General features: G+C 40.2%; 1 protein-coding gene across 3 annotated transcripts in view; it reads right to left on the minus strand.

The window, feature by feature from the left end:
- Nucleotides 1-384: 384 nt before the first annotated feature.
- LOC148848669 (mediator of RNA polymerase II transcription subunit 12-like) overlaps nucleotides 385-15,023 on the minus strand; it is a 32,117-nt gene continuing 17,478 nt past the window's right edge. For 2 of the 3 annotated variants that reach the window (XM_088952137.1, XM_088952139.1), the window contains 3 exons: nucleotides 6,180-8,783; nucleotides 1,487-1,817; nucleotides 385-1,358 (listed from right to left, as the gene is read on the minus strand). In XM_088952137.1, the coding sequence (XP_088808263.1) occupies nucleotides 909-1,358; nucleotides 1,487-1,817; nucleotides 6,180-8,783 (3,385 nt within the window). In that variant the 3' untranslated portion in view covers nucleotides 385-908. The remainder of the gene's footprint in view (nucleotides 1,359-1,486; nucleotides 1,818-6,179; nucleotides 8,784-15,023) is intronic. The other variant, XM_088952138.1, reaches the window with a different exon arrangement.

Raw genomic sequence — 15,023 nt, forward strand, 5'->3', positions numbered from 1 at the left:
CGCCACACGCACTACCCGGCAACGCCCAACACACACCGCCCGGCAACGCGCAACACACCGCACGACAACAGTACTAAACAACAACACACCGCACGACAGCAGCACTGCGAGACGCACACACCGCCTAACAACAATAGGGCAAGGCCCACACTACAGCTCATCAGGGTGAGTCCACACTTATCCTACCACATCAGTTCTACTCACCAACTCGCCACTAGCTTCACCCTTCCTTATCCCTTATCCTTATCTTATCTTCTTAAGTAAGAGTTGTGTTACCATTAGGAGTAGGTAATTAAGAGTTTTAATTTGAATTGGATAAACCTAACCTAGCCGAATCCAACAAAGAATTTCCTTCTATAATCTCCTATTTAAGGAGCTACGAACTGAAGTAAAGGTATTCAGTTTTCCAATCAAGAAAAGAGAGAAGTGTTTGGGTGGTCTCTTGGACAAATCACCCATTCACAATTGGTTCTGCACGCAAGGGAAGGCGCAAGGGAAAGCAGGGCTTTATCCCCATGGACCGACCCGTGACGAGATCCTACGCCCGGGCCCATTACAATTATTGAGATTTTTTTTTCATATCAATGGGGAGAAAAATATAACAAATATCTTTATATATACAAATACAACAGCCTCTCAACCGAACCTGCTTGGGGTCGGCATTGCGAGATGATAGGAGGATCCCTCAAAGGGTTAAATCTCAGACAAGGTCTGGAACCAGTCGGCTGGACATCTCTGTCTACAATCGCATTCGCACCTGCCCTCCTCTAGCCTGTAGGCATCCCCTTCCCCTCAAACAGCTCTCATTGCCAACCAAGTGACCAACCATCTAAGCAAGGAGGCCCTGTACCCGATGAGAAAGCTGCCCAATTCTTGCCAAGCCAACTAACAGTTAATGAATTTACTTGTCATCTATCATCTGCAGCCCCAATATAAGTAAGATCAGTCCTCCTCACTCTCACAGCTCCTTTTAGCCAGTTGCATGCCTTTAGATTTGCATGGTCACCAGTAGCACCCACTCCACTGTTATTATTCAAAGAGGACCCTAACCCTAACCCTAACCCTGACCCATCTTCCAACAGCGTCCACGGGTCAACTTCCATGACTTGGTCCTGAGTTTGCGACTGCTTCAACTTCCCAAGAATGCTTGCAGGTGCTCGTGAAGAAGGTAAAAGATTCTTCTGGGGCAGATTTGAATTTCCATGTTGGAACACAGGAGATTGCAGCGACGCAATAGCTGCACTTGAGATAGTAGGTGGTTGGCACGTAATGGAGAATGATGGAGGAGGGAGCATTGGCATCGCTGCTTGGAGCCGCCACCGTATCGTCTCGGGCAATTGCATGTGATCCAAGTCATTCTGCATGAGAAACATAAAAACAAAATACCATTATTTTATAGCAGCCTCTTCCAAACTAGGAATTTATCCATGAGAACTGGAAATTTTATTATCAAAAATATCAAATCGTTACATGGACCAAATTGTACCTGTAAACTCTCTGCTGCCTCACGATCAAACACAGAAAAATCCCTAGGAGATTTGACGGTTGACTTGGAGGCTGACTTGGGCTTCAGCCATCTTGGTTTGCAACTGCTCAGCAACCCATGCAGGATAGACAAAAACCGATCAAATAGGCTGTCACCAGATAGATCCAACGATGCAATGACTGCTGGTTCCATTGGAGACTCCACCTCTCTTTTGGATGGAGAACTTTGTATCTGATATGGTAGATCAGCATCCTCATGCACCACCCGACTTCCAAGCAGACGAAGTATGATAGAAGCAAGCATCTGCCTCATGTTCCTGCTAGACAATTCCCTGGAATTCCAGTTATGCAGTTTATAAAATTTCAATTCTATGAAAAATTTTACAAAATTAACGACTTCAATAACATGTCCCAGGTATATTGCTACATGGGTCCTAGGGTCTGCAGTCCAATGTACTGAAAATTGTAGCCATATTGTACATTGTAGAGAAATTTGAACCAAATAGAATCATGAAAAGTATAGTAAATTGTAGGATTTTATCCCATTTCAATCCACATCTACCATATATGCACCTAAAACAAGAGTTAAACATTTGTATGCTAGAAGCCTAAGATGATATAATCAAGTTTGACTAGAAAGTCAAATAACTCAATCCGTCTTGCATATTACAATTAAATTAAGTGCATGTGGCCACATGAACACACTATCAAGGTTAAAAATTATGGCACTGGTGGGGCTACCAGTGCTAGACCTTGTTGTTATGTTTCTTTGCCCACAATTTACCCTAGAAAATAGTTACCTAAATCCCTAGATGATCTACAAGTTTGTCAACCGTTTCAACATGAATCAATGCACAATTCAATTTGCCTGGATTCAAAATTAGGTTCTCTCTCTCTCTCTCTCTCTCTCTCTCTCTCTCTCTCTATATATATATATATATATATATATATATTTGGTCAACTAGATGAAAGAAAATTCATTTTTTTATGTTTTAGGGGGGTGCAGCTACAATTCTCAAGTATACAAGTAAGATGATAGGATACGTGTATATATATATATATATATATATATATATATATATATATATAAAAACACATCAAAAAATACATAAATCATACACATTCCTATTACCCCCCCCCCAAAAAAAAACCATTAACATAATTCCCACAATCAGATCATTCCAATTACCCCCAACCTGATTAGATAGAATTGAATGAATTCGAACAAATCATAGAAAGCCTTTTGTATGGCCAAACAAGAAATAACCCTGCCTCCAGACTGTTTGATAATCTCCCCAACCCACGAAGTATCTCCTTCAAAGATCTTCATGTTTTGTTCCTTCCACTTAGACCAAATGGCTGCAATGGGGATGGAAGCACAAACCAGTTTGCCTTTTCCATTCAGACCTTCCAAAGAGAGGACTCTATGATTTACTCTTCAGGATGGAACAATCTGTAGAAGGGAATAAGACAAGGAGACCCTCTCTTTCCAGAATTGGTAAATGCTGTCATTATTCAGTATTGATAAATGGGACAGTGGTAGACTTATTTCCAGCATTGAGGGGAATAAGACAAGGAGACCCTCTCTCCCCCTTCTTGTTCATTTTGATTGCAGATGTTATTGGGAGATTGATTCACAGAGCTGACTCAAGAAATCTGTTAAGAGGATGGAGATTAAGAAGGGAGGAGAATCCACTCAAACACTTGCAGTTTGCAGATGATACAATCCTTTTTATTTTTTTGTGAAGGGGGGAATATAAGCTGGATTCGGAGTTTGAAGTTGGTTATACAGCTTTTTGAGCAAATGTCCAATCTTAAGGTGAACTTTGAGAAAAGTTGTATTATGGGAACAAACATGGAGGAAAGAGAGGTTAGGGGGTGTGCAGATATTCTGGGATGTGTAACTTCAGATTGGCCAATAAGTTACTTGGGCTTGCCCCTAAGATTTAACCCTAGGAAATGAAGTTTTTGAAACCCAGTGATGGAAAGATTTGAGAAAAGGCTTGCCTCTTGGAAGAAAATTTATCTCTTTATAGAGGGGAGGATCACATTGATTAGCTCAACTCTAACTAATTTACCTGTTTATTTCCTGACAGTATTCAAGATCCCCTCACAGGTTTCTAATAAGTTGGAAAAGTTGATGAGGGACTTTTTCTATGGGAGCCAGGGGAGGAAAAGAGGGACTATAGGGTAGGTTGGGAAGTGGTGACTAGAAGCAAGAGGCTAGGAGGGTTGGGGATTGAGAATATTAAGAAAAGAAATATGGCATTATTGGGGAAATGGCTATGGAGATTTCCCTTGGAAAGGGATAAATTGTGGGCAAAGATAGTGGTTAGCATTCATGGGTTGGAGAACAATGGCTGGGATCCTGGAATCTTGGCAAGGGCCACAAGCACTTCTCCTCGGAAGGCCATCCATAATCTTATTCCAGTCTTTTCTCAATGGACCAGGTATGAATTGAATTCAGGTAACCTTATTAAATTCTGGGAATAGACTTGGGTTGGGGATTCTACTTTGTCAAGCTAACTTCCATCTTTGCATGCTCTTTCTGACCTCAAGAATGAGAGCCTATTTCCTCCTTTCTAGTCCCTTCAAATGCTTCCTCTGGTTTTGGTGGAATTTGAATTTGAGAAGGGTTGTTAGGGACATTGACTAAGAAGATACTATGTCCCTCTTGGCAATCTTTGAAAATGTGTTTCTGAACCCTCTAAAGGAAGACTGCAGAATTTGGACCCCATCCCCCTCGGGCTCTTTCTCTTGTGTCTCGTTCTTTCAGTCCCTATCTCAGCATCCTAGTCCCCTTGGGATGCCTTTCCCTGTTAAAGAAATTTGGTGCAAGCCTATTCCACCTCAGGTTGAGAGTTTTTGTTGGGAAACCTTTCTGAAAAGAATCAACACTTGTGATCTTCTTCCAAGAAAAAGACCCAAGACTTGTCTATCCCCACACAGGTGTGTTCTTTGCAAAGCTGATGAAGAGAGTGGGTACCACTTTGAGTCTTTTTCTTTGAAGAAGGGAATGCTATAGCCCTTTTCTCTGGCCCAATTGGAGAGGGTGACTCTCTCAGGGCTGAGATATCAGCAGCCTTGGGAGGGATCCAAAGAGCAAGAGAATTGGATATTAGGAGACTGATTCTTGAAGGAGATTCAGAGGTAGTAGTAAGTTGGTTAGAGGAAGACAAGCCTGGTTTGTGGAAATACAACAATGAGAGGAAAATTTTAAATGGCTGGAAAAGGATATTGAAGTTAAGTACAGCTGGGAAGAACTGCAAATTCCTTTGCTGACAGGCTAGCTAAGCAAGGGGTGTATAGGGCTTCAATGTTATGGGCCTTTTTTCTAATTCTGTTCTTTTTATGCTTGTGGGGGCAGTTAAGAGAGTTAACCTCCCTCTGTTTGTTTGTAATCCCTCCCAATTTATTTCAATGAAATTCCATTATTGATCAAAAAATAATAATAATCTGTAGAAGGGACTGCCTAGTAGCATTAGATGATTCCTACTACATATCACCCGTGGTCTCTTTGAAATCTGATAAAAGAAGCAAAGGCATTGACATTGAATATGAAGAACTCATTTACAGAGTTTCTTAGAACAGCCAATAGTGTAGCCAACTTTCTAACAAGGGAAGGAATAACGAGGGAAAAGCTGGATAGAGGCACAAGGCTTGGGAAGTATACAATGTGCTTTAGCATGTCAGCCTTGCTATTTGTATTGGTTCTCCTTCATCCTAATGCTATGGAATGCCTGGGGTTTTTTTTTTTGTATCACTATATTAATAAAATCTCTACTTACTGTACTGTTACTGATAAATGGCCATTACTTGGTGCAATGGAAAATCTCAGGCTGGCATGCATGAGTAGGGCAGCAACTTGGGACAGGTTAGCCGTTGGCCTGAACCCAACCCAAAAGGTCAGGCTAGGGTTGAAAAGTATGAACCTGACTTTATTTCAGGTTAGGTTAGGGTTAAGGCCTTGACCAACCCAAACCCATATTAACTTTGATAATATTATATAAGCATTTATTATGTATTTAAGTATTTATGCAACCATGCATCCATAAATGTATGATGTATGTATGTCAAGGCTGACATGCTAGCCTGAACCCAACCATGTGTGTATATGTATGCACATATGTATGATGTATGCATGTCAACAAATTTACGTTTAACACATTTTTTCTAAAGCATGATGACTATGTCGTAACCTAACTGACCTCCACCTGAGTCTAGGAAATAAGAACACTTGGCAAAAGGAAGTAGAAAAGTCAGGCCAACCGAACCAAAATCATGATCCCAACCCAATCCAAAAACGTTGGGTTGGGTTATGGTTAGAATTGAGGACTCAACAGTTTGGGTTGGTTTAGGGTTGACCTCAACCCTACCTATCCCAGCCCAACTTGCACCCCTATGCATGAGAACGTGGGGTTCAAGTACCAGGGTGGCCACTTTGTATGAAAATACAAAATGCCAAAGGTTTGAGCCTACCGTTACTGATAAATATTCTCCCAAGGGAGAACATGGAAGCTTAAAATCATATCCTCCAATAGTTCGCAATATTGGATTTGTTGTGCCAACAGATTGCAACTGTTACATGCACTGCAAGAAGAAATTAATCTGCGCCTGAACTACTGTGTACATCCAGCAAGAAATAGTACAATAGCATATAGGCACAATAATTGGAAATCAGAGCATATTATTACCTATCTGCATAAATGAGTGGAAGAAACCTGAGGAGGAATTGCAATCGCAACCACATTGAAGCTCGCAATGCTGCAGATGAGGGTGGTGCAGAATCAGATGGTCCTATTAATCGCCTACCTAGACCAGGACTGCCATGCCTTGTTCCTTTGCGGCTGCTGCTTTTGCTCGTGCTGCCTTCAATCCCAGAAGGAACTGCTCCAGCCTGCTTATTTATGCCACGGGTAACTGCATTTATTTGTTGCTCAATATTATTCATTTGTTTGATTAATTCATTTGCAAACGTATTGCGCGACTCACTGGAACTCCTATCTATGCAAGGAAGAACCAACTCAACGAGAGCTCTCTCAGTTGCATACTGCTGACTGGAATTGAACACTTCAGCATCCAAGATTTGGGTGGTCACCCTTCCCAGCCTCTTAAAGTCAATGCCTTCTTCCACAACTTCCCCTTCTTCAAGGGAGCTCACTTCAAATTTCTTTCTCTCTCCTTTGCTTGCTGCTAGATCAGCAGCAGAATGTGGCCATCCCCATGGCTTCCAAAATTGAATTTCAGTTGAAAGACCCCTTAATTGAGCAACATTAATAAGGCGTTGTCTAATAGACTTGCGTCCAATAAGGACATCATGACCAGCCAGAAACCATTTAGCATGTAACAGCAGTGATTCCTCCAATGATTTCCCAAGTAGATGTACTACCTCTGAATAAAGGGGAGAAGCATCAGGTCTGACTAGTAATCTTGTGAGGATTATCTCATTGAAATTGTTTTCATTCTCAGAAAGAACAGAGTTGTCAGAATTAGGAAAAAGTGAGCGAATAGCTTCTACAAATGACATATTATGGGTATCAATTTTTTCAATAAGCGCTTGTTCATTCAAGAGAAGCCTAAGCTCTACCCACTGCCAATGAAACTTTGCTGGTTGAAGGGTATCGAGAACATGCACTAGCTGATCCTGAAGTTTTATCTCACTTTCCGTGTGTTGTACTTTTGATTCACCACTCCCAGAGACCTGAACCCCACCATCTTGTGAGATCATGGATTGTGGAATTTTACAATCAAGGATTGCATTCAGGAAAAGTCTTGCACGGAGAGGTACAAATGCCATGGTTTTCATATGTTTGTCTGCACCATGCATTTCCAGCATAGCTACAAACTCAGAATTAGCAACGTCTGAGGCTAAGAGATCATAGAAAGCACAAGTGTCTCGTAAGCATACATCCCGAAAAGGTTGGTGCGTGATGGCTTCACCTATGGCTGAAGCCAATGACTGATTCAATTGAACATCACGAGTTATAGTATTACTATTGAGAACATATGGTCTCCATAACATTAAAGCAAAGATTGAATAGGCAGGAGGCAAGACCAAGCTAAGAGGAAGCATTCGCTGCATTCTTGAAAGAGCTAATATATATGGTTCACCAAGGAGCTCCACAATTAGCCCATCAGAAACTGTTCTATAATTTCCAACAAGTAGTCTAAACCAGTGCAAATACACTTCAATAGAGTTGTCCACCTTAAAAGCACTAACTGAACGAGAAATTCCATTAGAACTAGACCTTGCACTCCTCACAAATTGGAGAATGTCCAATCCTTCCTTTAACCTTAAGGCAGATACCATCCTCTCCAGGCTAGCAGCTCCATGAACAACTGCACCAATCACAAGTGCAGATACAGCAGCTGCAGCTTTTGTGGCCCTCCCAATAAATACTTTTGTATAGTTAGTCAACATTTCATTTGAAAGATTGATGCTGGAATCATGAGCTTCAGGTGACAGTTGAAACTGACTACGAGAGCCTTTTCCTGGAGCAAGGGCTGCAGCAACAGCAGAAGAAGCTTCTATGGAAAGAGCTATCTCAAATACACGGCTCTGACGCTCTCCAATAGCTTCCTTCAGTAAACTGAGGCAAGCTATGTGAATGCGTAAAATATGCCGAGCACAATTCAATGATGTTATAGGAGATGGAAAGCTTTGGTAGTTACCACTTGCTGTGAAATCTGGCATTTTTGCTAAAGCTGGACCTACATTAGCAACAATAGCAGAAACAGCAGAGGCCACAATAAAGGGATCCACCTCTTGAGATGTACTGCTGTTCTGCCTAGTACATTCTATTAGTCCCAAAACAATTTGTTGAGCTATGTGATATCCATCATCACATTTTTCAATGACTGGGCCTTTTGGAGTACCTGCTGCAGATAACTTTCTTTCTTTTCCAAAGAAATAATGCATAGCTTCATCAACATGCTTTTGCACCATCTCTTTCATGCTCGGGATTGGTCTAGTCAACCTGCCACTTAATTTCTGACGGAAATAATCATCAAGATCATCCACACCAGCTGGAACACCAAGCGAAAATCCAAAGTTTTCATCCAGTGATCGTCCAGATTCAAGTTCAACAAGAAGTCTCTCATCAGATGTTGCCTTAAAATTCTTCTCCCATTTTTCCACACTAGCCATGTTACCATATTTCTTTAACAAGTTTCGAGCATAAACAAATGCTGCTGAACCAGAAGCCCTTCCATTAGAAGCCATGACTGCAGCAGCTCGAACCATAGAGGCACAAAGAACTTCAGGAATAAGATCTGCTGCTACAAGTATGTTCTCATACCTGAAAAAAGTAATGATTTTTAGTATTATAGAAGACAAGCTAAAATGCAATTGTCATACAATGCATGCATAAAGCTATGCAGCTTCAAGTGGCACTGCAGTCAGAGAAATAAAATAATATGCAAGGAGTCTCCAAAAATGAAACTGTTTTATAGGGAACTGCTTCAGCCATGGTTTAAAATGTCAACATATTTCCTAATATTTCCAAGAAATATTTTTTCCAAGGGTAACGACAAAATATATTATTGGAGTCAGTTTCAAGAGGCATTAAGATGGAGCTGTGGAGGAAGTGAGTGAAGATTGAAAAAAATAGTTTTTTGTACAAGAGGATCATGATAACAGAGAAGGTTACTTTGAAGATTAAGGAAGTGAATATGGCAATGGTGCTACTGTGTGTAGAGAAGTTATAGTATGGTTTAAGAACTTCATAGAAGAGGATCTTTATTCAAGTAGGAACACCGAGTGGAAAAGTCATAAACTGGAAGGAGATAGAAGGTTTAATGCAGAGACGAAGAAAATTGGATAGATTAAAGGAAGAGGAAGAAAATTTTTAAAGGAAGATTTATCTCTCCAAGAGTTTTCCAGGAAGGGAAACCAGAAGGAAGAATGGGGGAAGGTTGGAAAGAGTTGCTTGGATTACTACAGGACTACCAGGAGACAATGGATGAGCTTATGATTGAGGTTAGTATACATAAAGAGTCAGAAGATGGATTATAAACCAGAAAATCTGAAGATAGAAATTAGTCATTGGAATCTGTTTCTTCAGATGTTTGGTTTGGGGAAAGAGTTTTTTTTTTTTTTTTTGATAAATGAGAATAATTTTATTAATTAAAATAACGAAAATACAATCAGCCTAGGAGGCATGAGATGTTACCTCCCCCAAGGACTGAATCATATACACTAAACATGCCCAAACCTGAAACACAAATTACAAAGTAGCCCAAAACAGATCTCCCCTTGACACCTCTTGCTTGGCCAGAGAATCCGCCATTGCATTTGCTGATCTGCTGACCCACTGAAACCTTAGTCATATTTCTTGTCATCCATTTAACTTTCTTTAACAGATCCCTGTAGCCCCAACAAGCTGTATCTGGGCTATTCAGCCAGCCCACTACTACCTTGGAATCCCCTTCTACTAACAAATTGTTCACTCCAATTTGACTAGTCATCTGTATACCTTGTACCGCTGCTAATAACTCTGCCCTTACAGAATCACCTTCACTCACTGGTCCTGAAAATAGAGACAACATATTGCTGTCATTGTCTCTCAGAATCCCACCAATTCCGGATGGTCCTAGGTTACCTTGGCAGCTGCCATCAAAATTCAATCTTACCACTCCATCCGGTGGGGGTTTCCATTCAACTTGTGGTTTGTTCTTGGTGGAGACTGTAGAAGCCACTGCTGCCCAGTTTCGCATTAAGTCATCAAAGGAGAAATCTGCCAACAAATGTGAAGATTTTAACCATGAGATTGTCCTTGTCAATATGCATTCCTTGATTTCAGCAAGACTTTTTTCCTTTTCTGGAAATATTCTAGCATGTCTCTCCTCCCATAAAATCCACAAGGTAGCGGCTCTGATACATTTCCACATTAGCTTCCTTCATTTTGTCAATCTCCCAAAAGCAGCCGGAGTGAACAGCAGCTTTACTTCAGAGGGAAAGTTCCACCGCACCCAAATAAGGAAATAACCCAGTTCCAAGTATTGACAGCAAAGGAGCCCGATGTCAGCAAATGGTTACAGTCCTCACCCTTCACTTTACACATGAAACACCAATTTGGGGACAGACACATAAAAGGTTTCTTCTTTTGCAAGTTTTCCACAGTATTGATCTTACCATAATAGGCTTCCCAATAGAACACTGCCATTTTGGGGGGTATTGGCCTTGACCAAACCTCTTTAACAGGGAAGACCTGAAAGGAGGGGTTAGAGCAAAGGGCTTTAAAGAAAGATGCACAAGTGAAGGAGCCAACCGGGGTTAGGGCCCAGACTCTTTTATCCAGATTAGTGGGGTCCAAACACACCAAATCTAGAAGCAACAATAGCTCTGAAACACAGAAATTCTTCATCCCTTAATCCTCTTCGAAACCCAAAATCCCAGTTTAAAGCCAAAGGGCAAACCAGGGGGGAAAGGAACCATGAAATGGGTTTCTTTTTTGAAGGGGGAGATGGAATACAGAGAAGGGAAACGATCTTTTAGCGGTTGAGTGCTCACCCAAGTATCTTCCCAAAAAAGAATGGAGTTTCCAGAACAAGCATCGTACCTTACAAAACTGAGAAATTTAGGGAGAATGCTAGAGATAGCCTTCCAAGGTGTTGTGAGCAAAGCCCTTTCCTGATTCAAAATAGCCATGGATACTTTTCACTACTTCATGCCACAACCTCTCCCTCTCTAGGGGCCATTTCCAAAGCCACTTACCTAAAAGAGCCTCATTCTTACTCACCACATTCCCTAAGCCTAGGCCTCCTTTTTTGCTCCGACTCACCACCTCCCACCTAATCAAGTGATCTTTTTTCTCTTCTCCAGGTTCCCATAAGAAATCCCTCACCAGTTTTTCCAACCTCTTTGATTCCCTTTTAGGAATTCTAAGACTGACAAGAAGTATAAAAGCAAGTTGGCTAAAGTTGCTTTAATCAAAGTAACTCTGCCTCCCACAGAAATATAGTTTCTCTTCCAAGGTACCAATCTTTGTTCGAATTTTTCCACCACCAGGTTCCAGAACCTACTTTCCTTTGGATTTGTACCTAATGGAAGTCCTAGGTAGGATAAAGGCCATCGAGAGAAAGTGCATTCTAACAAGGCTGCTATAGACTCCATCTCCCCTTTGTTCAAATGAACTCCCACAACACAACTCTTCTCAAAATTTACCTTCAAATTTGAGGCCCCCTCAAAGTAAATTATTAAATCATTCAGATTCCTTACCTCCATCAAATCACAACCTTCGCAAAAGATTATTATGTCATCTGCAAATTGAGATGGGTTACTGAAACTCTATCTCTACCTATTCTCCACCCTCTTAGAGATTCAGCTCTATCCGCTTCTGAGAGGAGTCTACTAAAAGCATCGAAGACTAAAATGAAAAGGAAAGGTGACATGGGATCACCTTGTCTCAGACCCCTACTAGCTGGGGAAAAATTAGTAACTACCCCATTAACTAGGATGGAATAATGGCAATTGGAAAGGCAACCGTTTATCCATTTGCACCATTTATCCCCAAACCCACACTTCCTTGGCACTTGTGAAAATAATCCCCAATCCACTAAGTCATAGGCCTTTTCAAGATCTAGTTTACAAACATAATCTTGATGCCCCGATCTCCTCATCTCCTCCACACATTCATTTGCTATTAGAATCTGATCTACAATTTGTCTCCCCTGAACAAAAGCTCCTTGAGCTTGGCTGATAAGACAAGGAAGCACCTTTTTTATCCTCAAAGATAAGACCTTAGCCACAATCTTGTAAACACTAGTCACCAAACTGATAGGTCAAAAGTCCTTTGGACGCTTGGCCTCTTTCTTCTTGGGAAAATTAAGGCTAAAAAATAGCATTTATTCCCCGACTCATCACTAGATTATTCTCAAATTCCTTGAAGGCCTCAATTAAATCTTCTTTGACTACATCCCAACAATCTTGAAAGAAAGCCATTGTAAGCCCATTTGGCCCATGTGCTTTAGATCTGTCCTTAGAAAAAACGGCTTTTCTAATTTCTTCCTCCTCAAAATTCCTTTCCAACCATCTTTTACTCTCTTCTGGAAGCCTCTGCCAAGTCACACCTTCCAACTCCACACTAGGTCTTAGGGGTCTCCTCAAAATGGATTTGAAATGGTCAACAAAACAATTGGTTATTCTCTCTTGGGTATCAAAGACTATTCCATCCACTTCTAGTTTGGACACTAGGTTTTTCCTTCTCCTTCCATTGGCTAGGTCATGAATAAATTTAGTGTTCTCATCTCCTTCCTTAATCCACTTACATCTAGACTTATGCCTCCAAAAAATTTCTTCTCTCAAAATGACTTCGCCTAACTCTCTTTTCAGATTCCATCTCCGATATCTATCCTGAGGGCTTATGGCTCTTTGGGATTCCTTCGCATCCAATTCCTCTATTTGGGTCAACATAGAGGATTTCATTTCTTCTATTCTCCTAGAATGCTCACTATTCCAATCCTTGACATGTCTCTCAATCACAAGTTTGTCACCAATAAAGGAAAAGATGAAGGGAAGAGTAAACTTGTGGTTGAAACTAGGTGTACAATTAGTCAGCTTGGTTCAGTTCGGTTAAAACCAAGGACTATTCAGTTTGACCATCTTCCCCAACCAAACCAAACCGAACTAGAATTTAGAATTGAACCAACCCTAACCAAAGTTAGTTTGGTTTCGTTTTTTTCGGTTTAGTTGGGTCCTGATTCCACATAAATGGTAAACATTCATCCTGATTCTACATAAACAATTAATGAATAATTAATGTGTTATTAATTAAAAGTTAGAATTGCCCAAAAGCCCAATGGTTTTAATTAGTAATTTAGTCATTTAGAATCTTTAGATAACTGAATTAACTATTATTAATTAAAAGTTAGAATAGGCCCAGAGCCCAATGCCAATGGAGAATTACTGTATTGGCCATTATTCACAAACAATTAATGAACAATTAATAATTAGTCTAGGTTTTAATACTTTAGTTATTTAGATTCTTTAGACAATTTAATTAACTATTATTAATTAAAAGTTAAAATGGGCTCAAAGCCCAATGGGGAATTGCCAAATTGGCCATCGGGAAAGATAACAATTAATAAGTTGCATAGTTGTCAAGGCGACGCCTACACCTAGGCGTGTAGGTGCTTTTTGGGTCTCACCTCACCCAAACGCCATATGATATTCTATAACCTGTTGTAATTTTTGCATATTTAATATTTTCTTATATTTTAAGTCTACAAATATAAATATCCGCCCCTTCTTTTTCTTGTTTTGGAAACAGGGGCTCCACCTTCTTCTTTCCTCCTCCTCCTCCTCTCCTCTCCTTCTTCTTCTAGAACAAAAACAAGGGCTCCGCCCCTTCTTCTTTTTCTTTTTTTGGAACAAAAATAAGGGCTCCACCCCTTCTTTCCTCCTCCTCTCTTCTTCTTCTGGAACAAAAAACAGGGGTCTGTTTCTTTTTTTGGATGAAAGATAGGGGCTCTATCCTTCTGTTATTTCTATTTCAACGGCAAAAATAGGCATTCATCCACTTTTTATTTTATTTTTCTTTTAGACATTAAGCGATGCCCAGACGCCCGCCTAGGTGACCAGGTGACTAAGCACTCCCCTATTGCCTAGGTTCACCTTGGCACCTGGAGAACTATGACTAAATAGAACATTATATATTTAATATACTTAATTAAATAAAACCACTAGTTTAGTGGTTTTCAGTTCGGTTGAAAATCTCAGCCAAACCGAACCGAAACTGATAACCGACCTTAAAAAAAACAAAAACTGAACCGAACTGATACCTGAATTAACCAAACCAGCTTATTCGGTTTGATTTGGTCCAATTCGATTTTTAGTTTATCATCCGAATTTGAACACCCTACTTGAAACTAGTGATGAGCCACAAGATTGGAGAAAGGTTGCTGAAGCATTGATAAAGGGAATAGAGATTGAATTCAAATGGAGTGATAATTATCACTTCATTTGAAAAGTACAAAGCTTTATTAGAACTAACAGAGGATGATGCGGAAATTGCTTCAATGAACTTTAAAATTGATGTAGGCACTATGCAAACTCAAAAAGTATGGGCATTCAAGACGAAGTTATTATCCAAATCATTGGACTTCCGTTTCACCTATGGGAGGAAGAAGTTTTTGTGTCTATAGTGTCAATCTCTAATGTTTGCTTGCTTGTATTTTTTGGTCTTGATCTTTGATCATCCGCTATTAAGGTAAGTGGAGTAAAACCTCAAGAAATATCCAGAACTCAAGATTGATTGGGATCCATGCAGACAAGATGTTTTCTTAGGTCTGGTTGACAACCTCCATTGAAACATCGTTGTGGATAAGTGTCAGAATGATGGTCATGTTGTTGGGTTTTTAAATGTTTTATTATGTTTCTTTTAATGGGTTGTGAGAATAAAAATAACTGAAACAGCTACCTATTCATTACAGTGGAATTCAAGGTTACTGATGAGTGAAGACCTTTTATATTCCTAGTTCATCTATAAAAGGGAAATTGATCACCAGTTGGAAATTTATCACCGGATGACCTCAGTCCA

Source organism: Nelumbo lutea, chromosome 6, assembly GCF_056320005.1.
Source record: "Nelumbo lutea isolate HS-2025 chromosome 6, American lotus-T2T, whole genome shotgun sequence".
Taxonomy (NCBI): Eukaryota; Viridiplantae; Streptophyta; class Magnoliopsida; order Proteales; family Nelumbonaceae; genus Nelumbo; species Nelumbo lutea.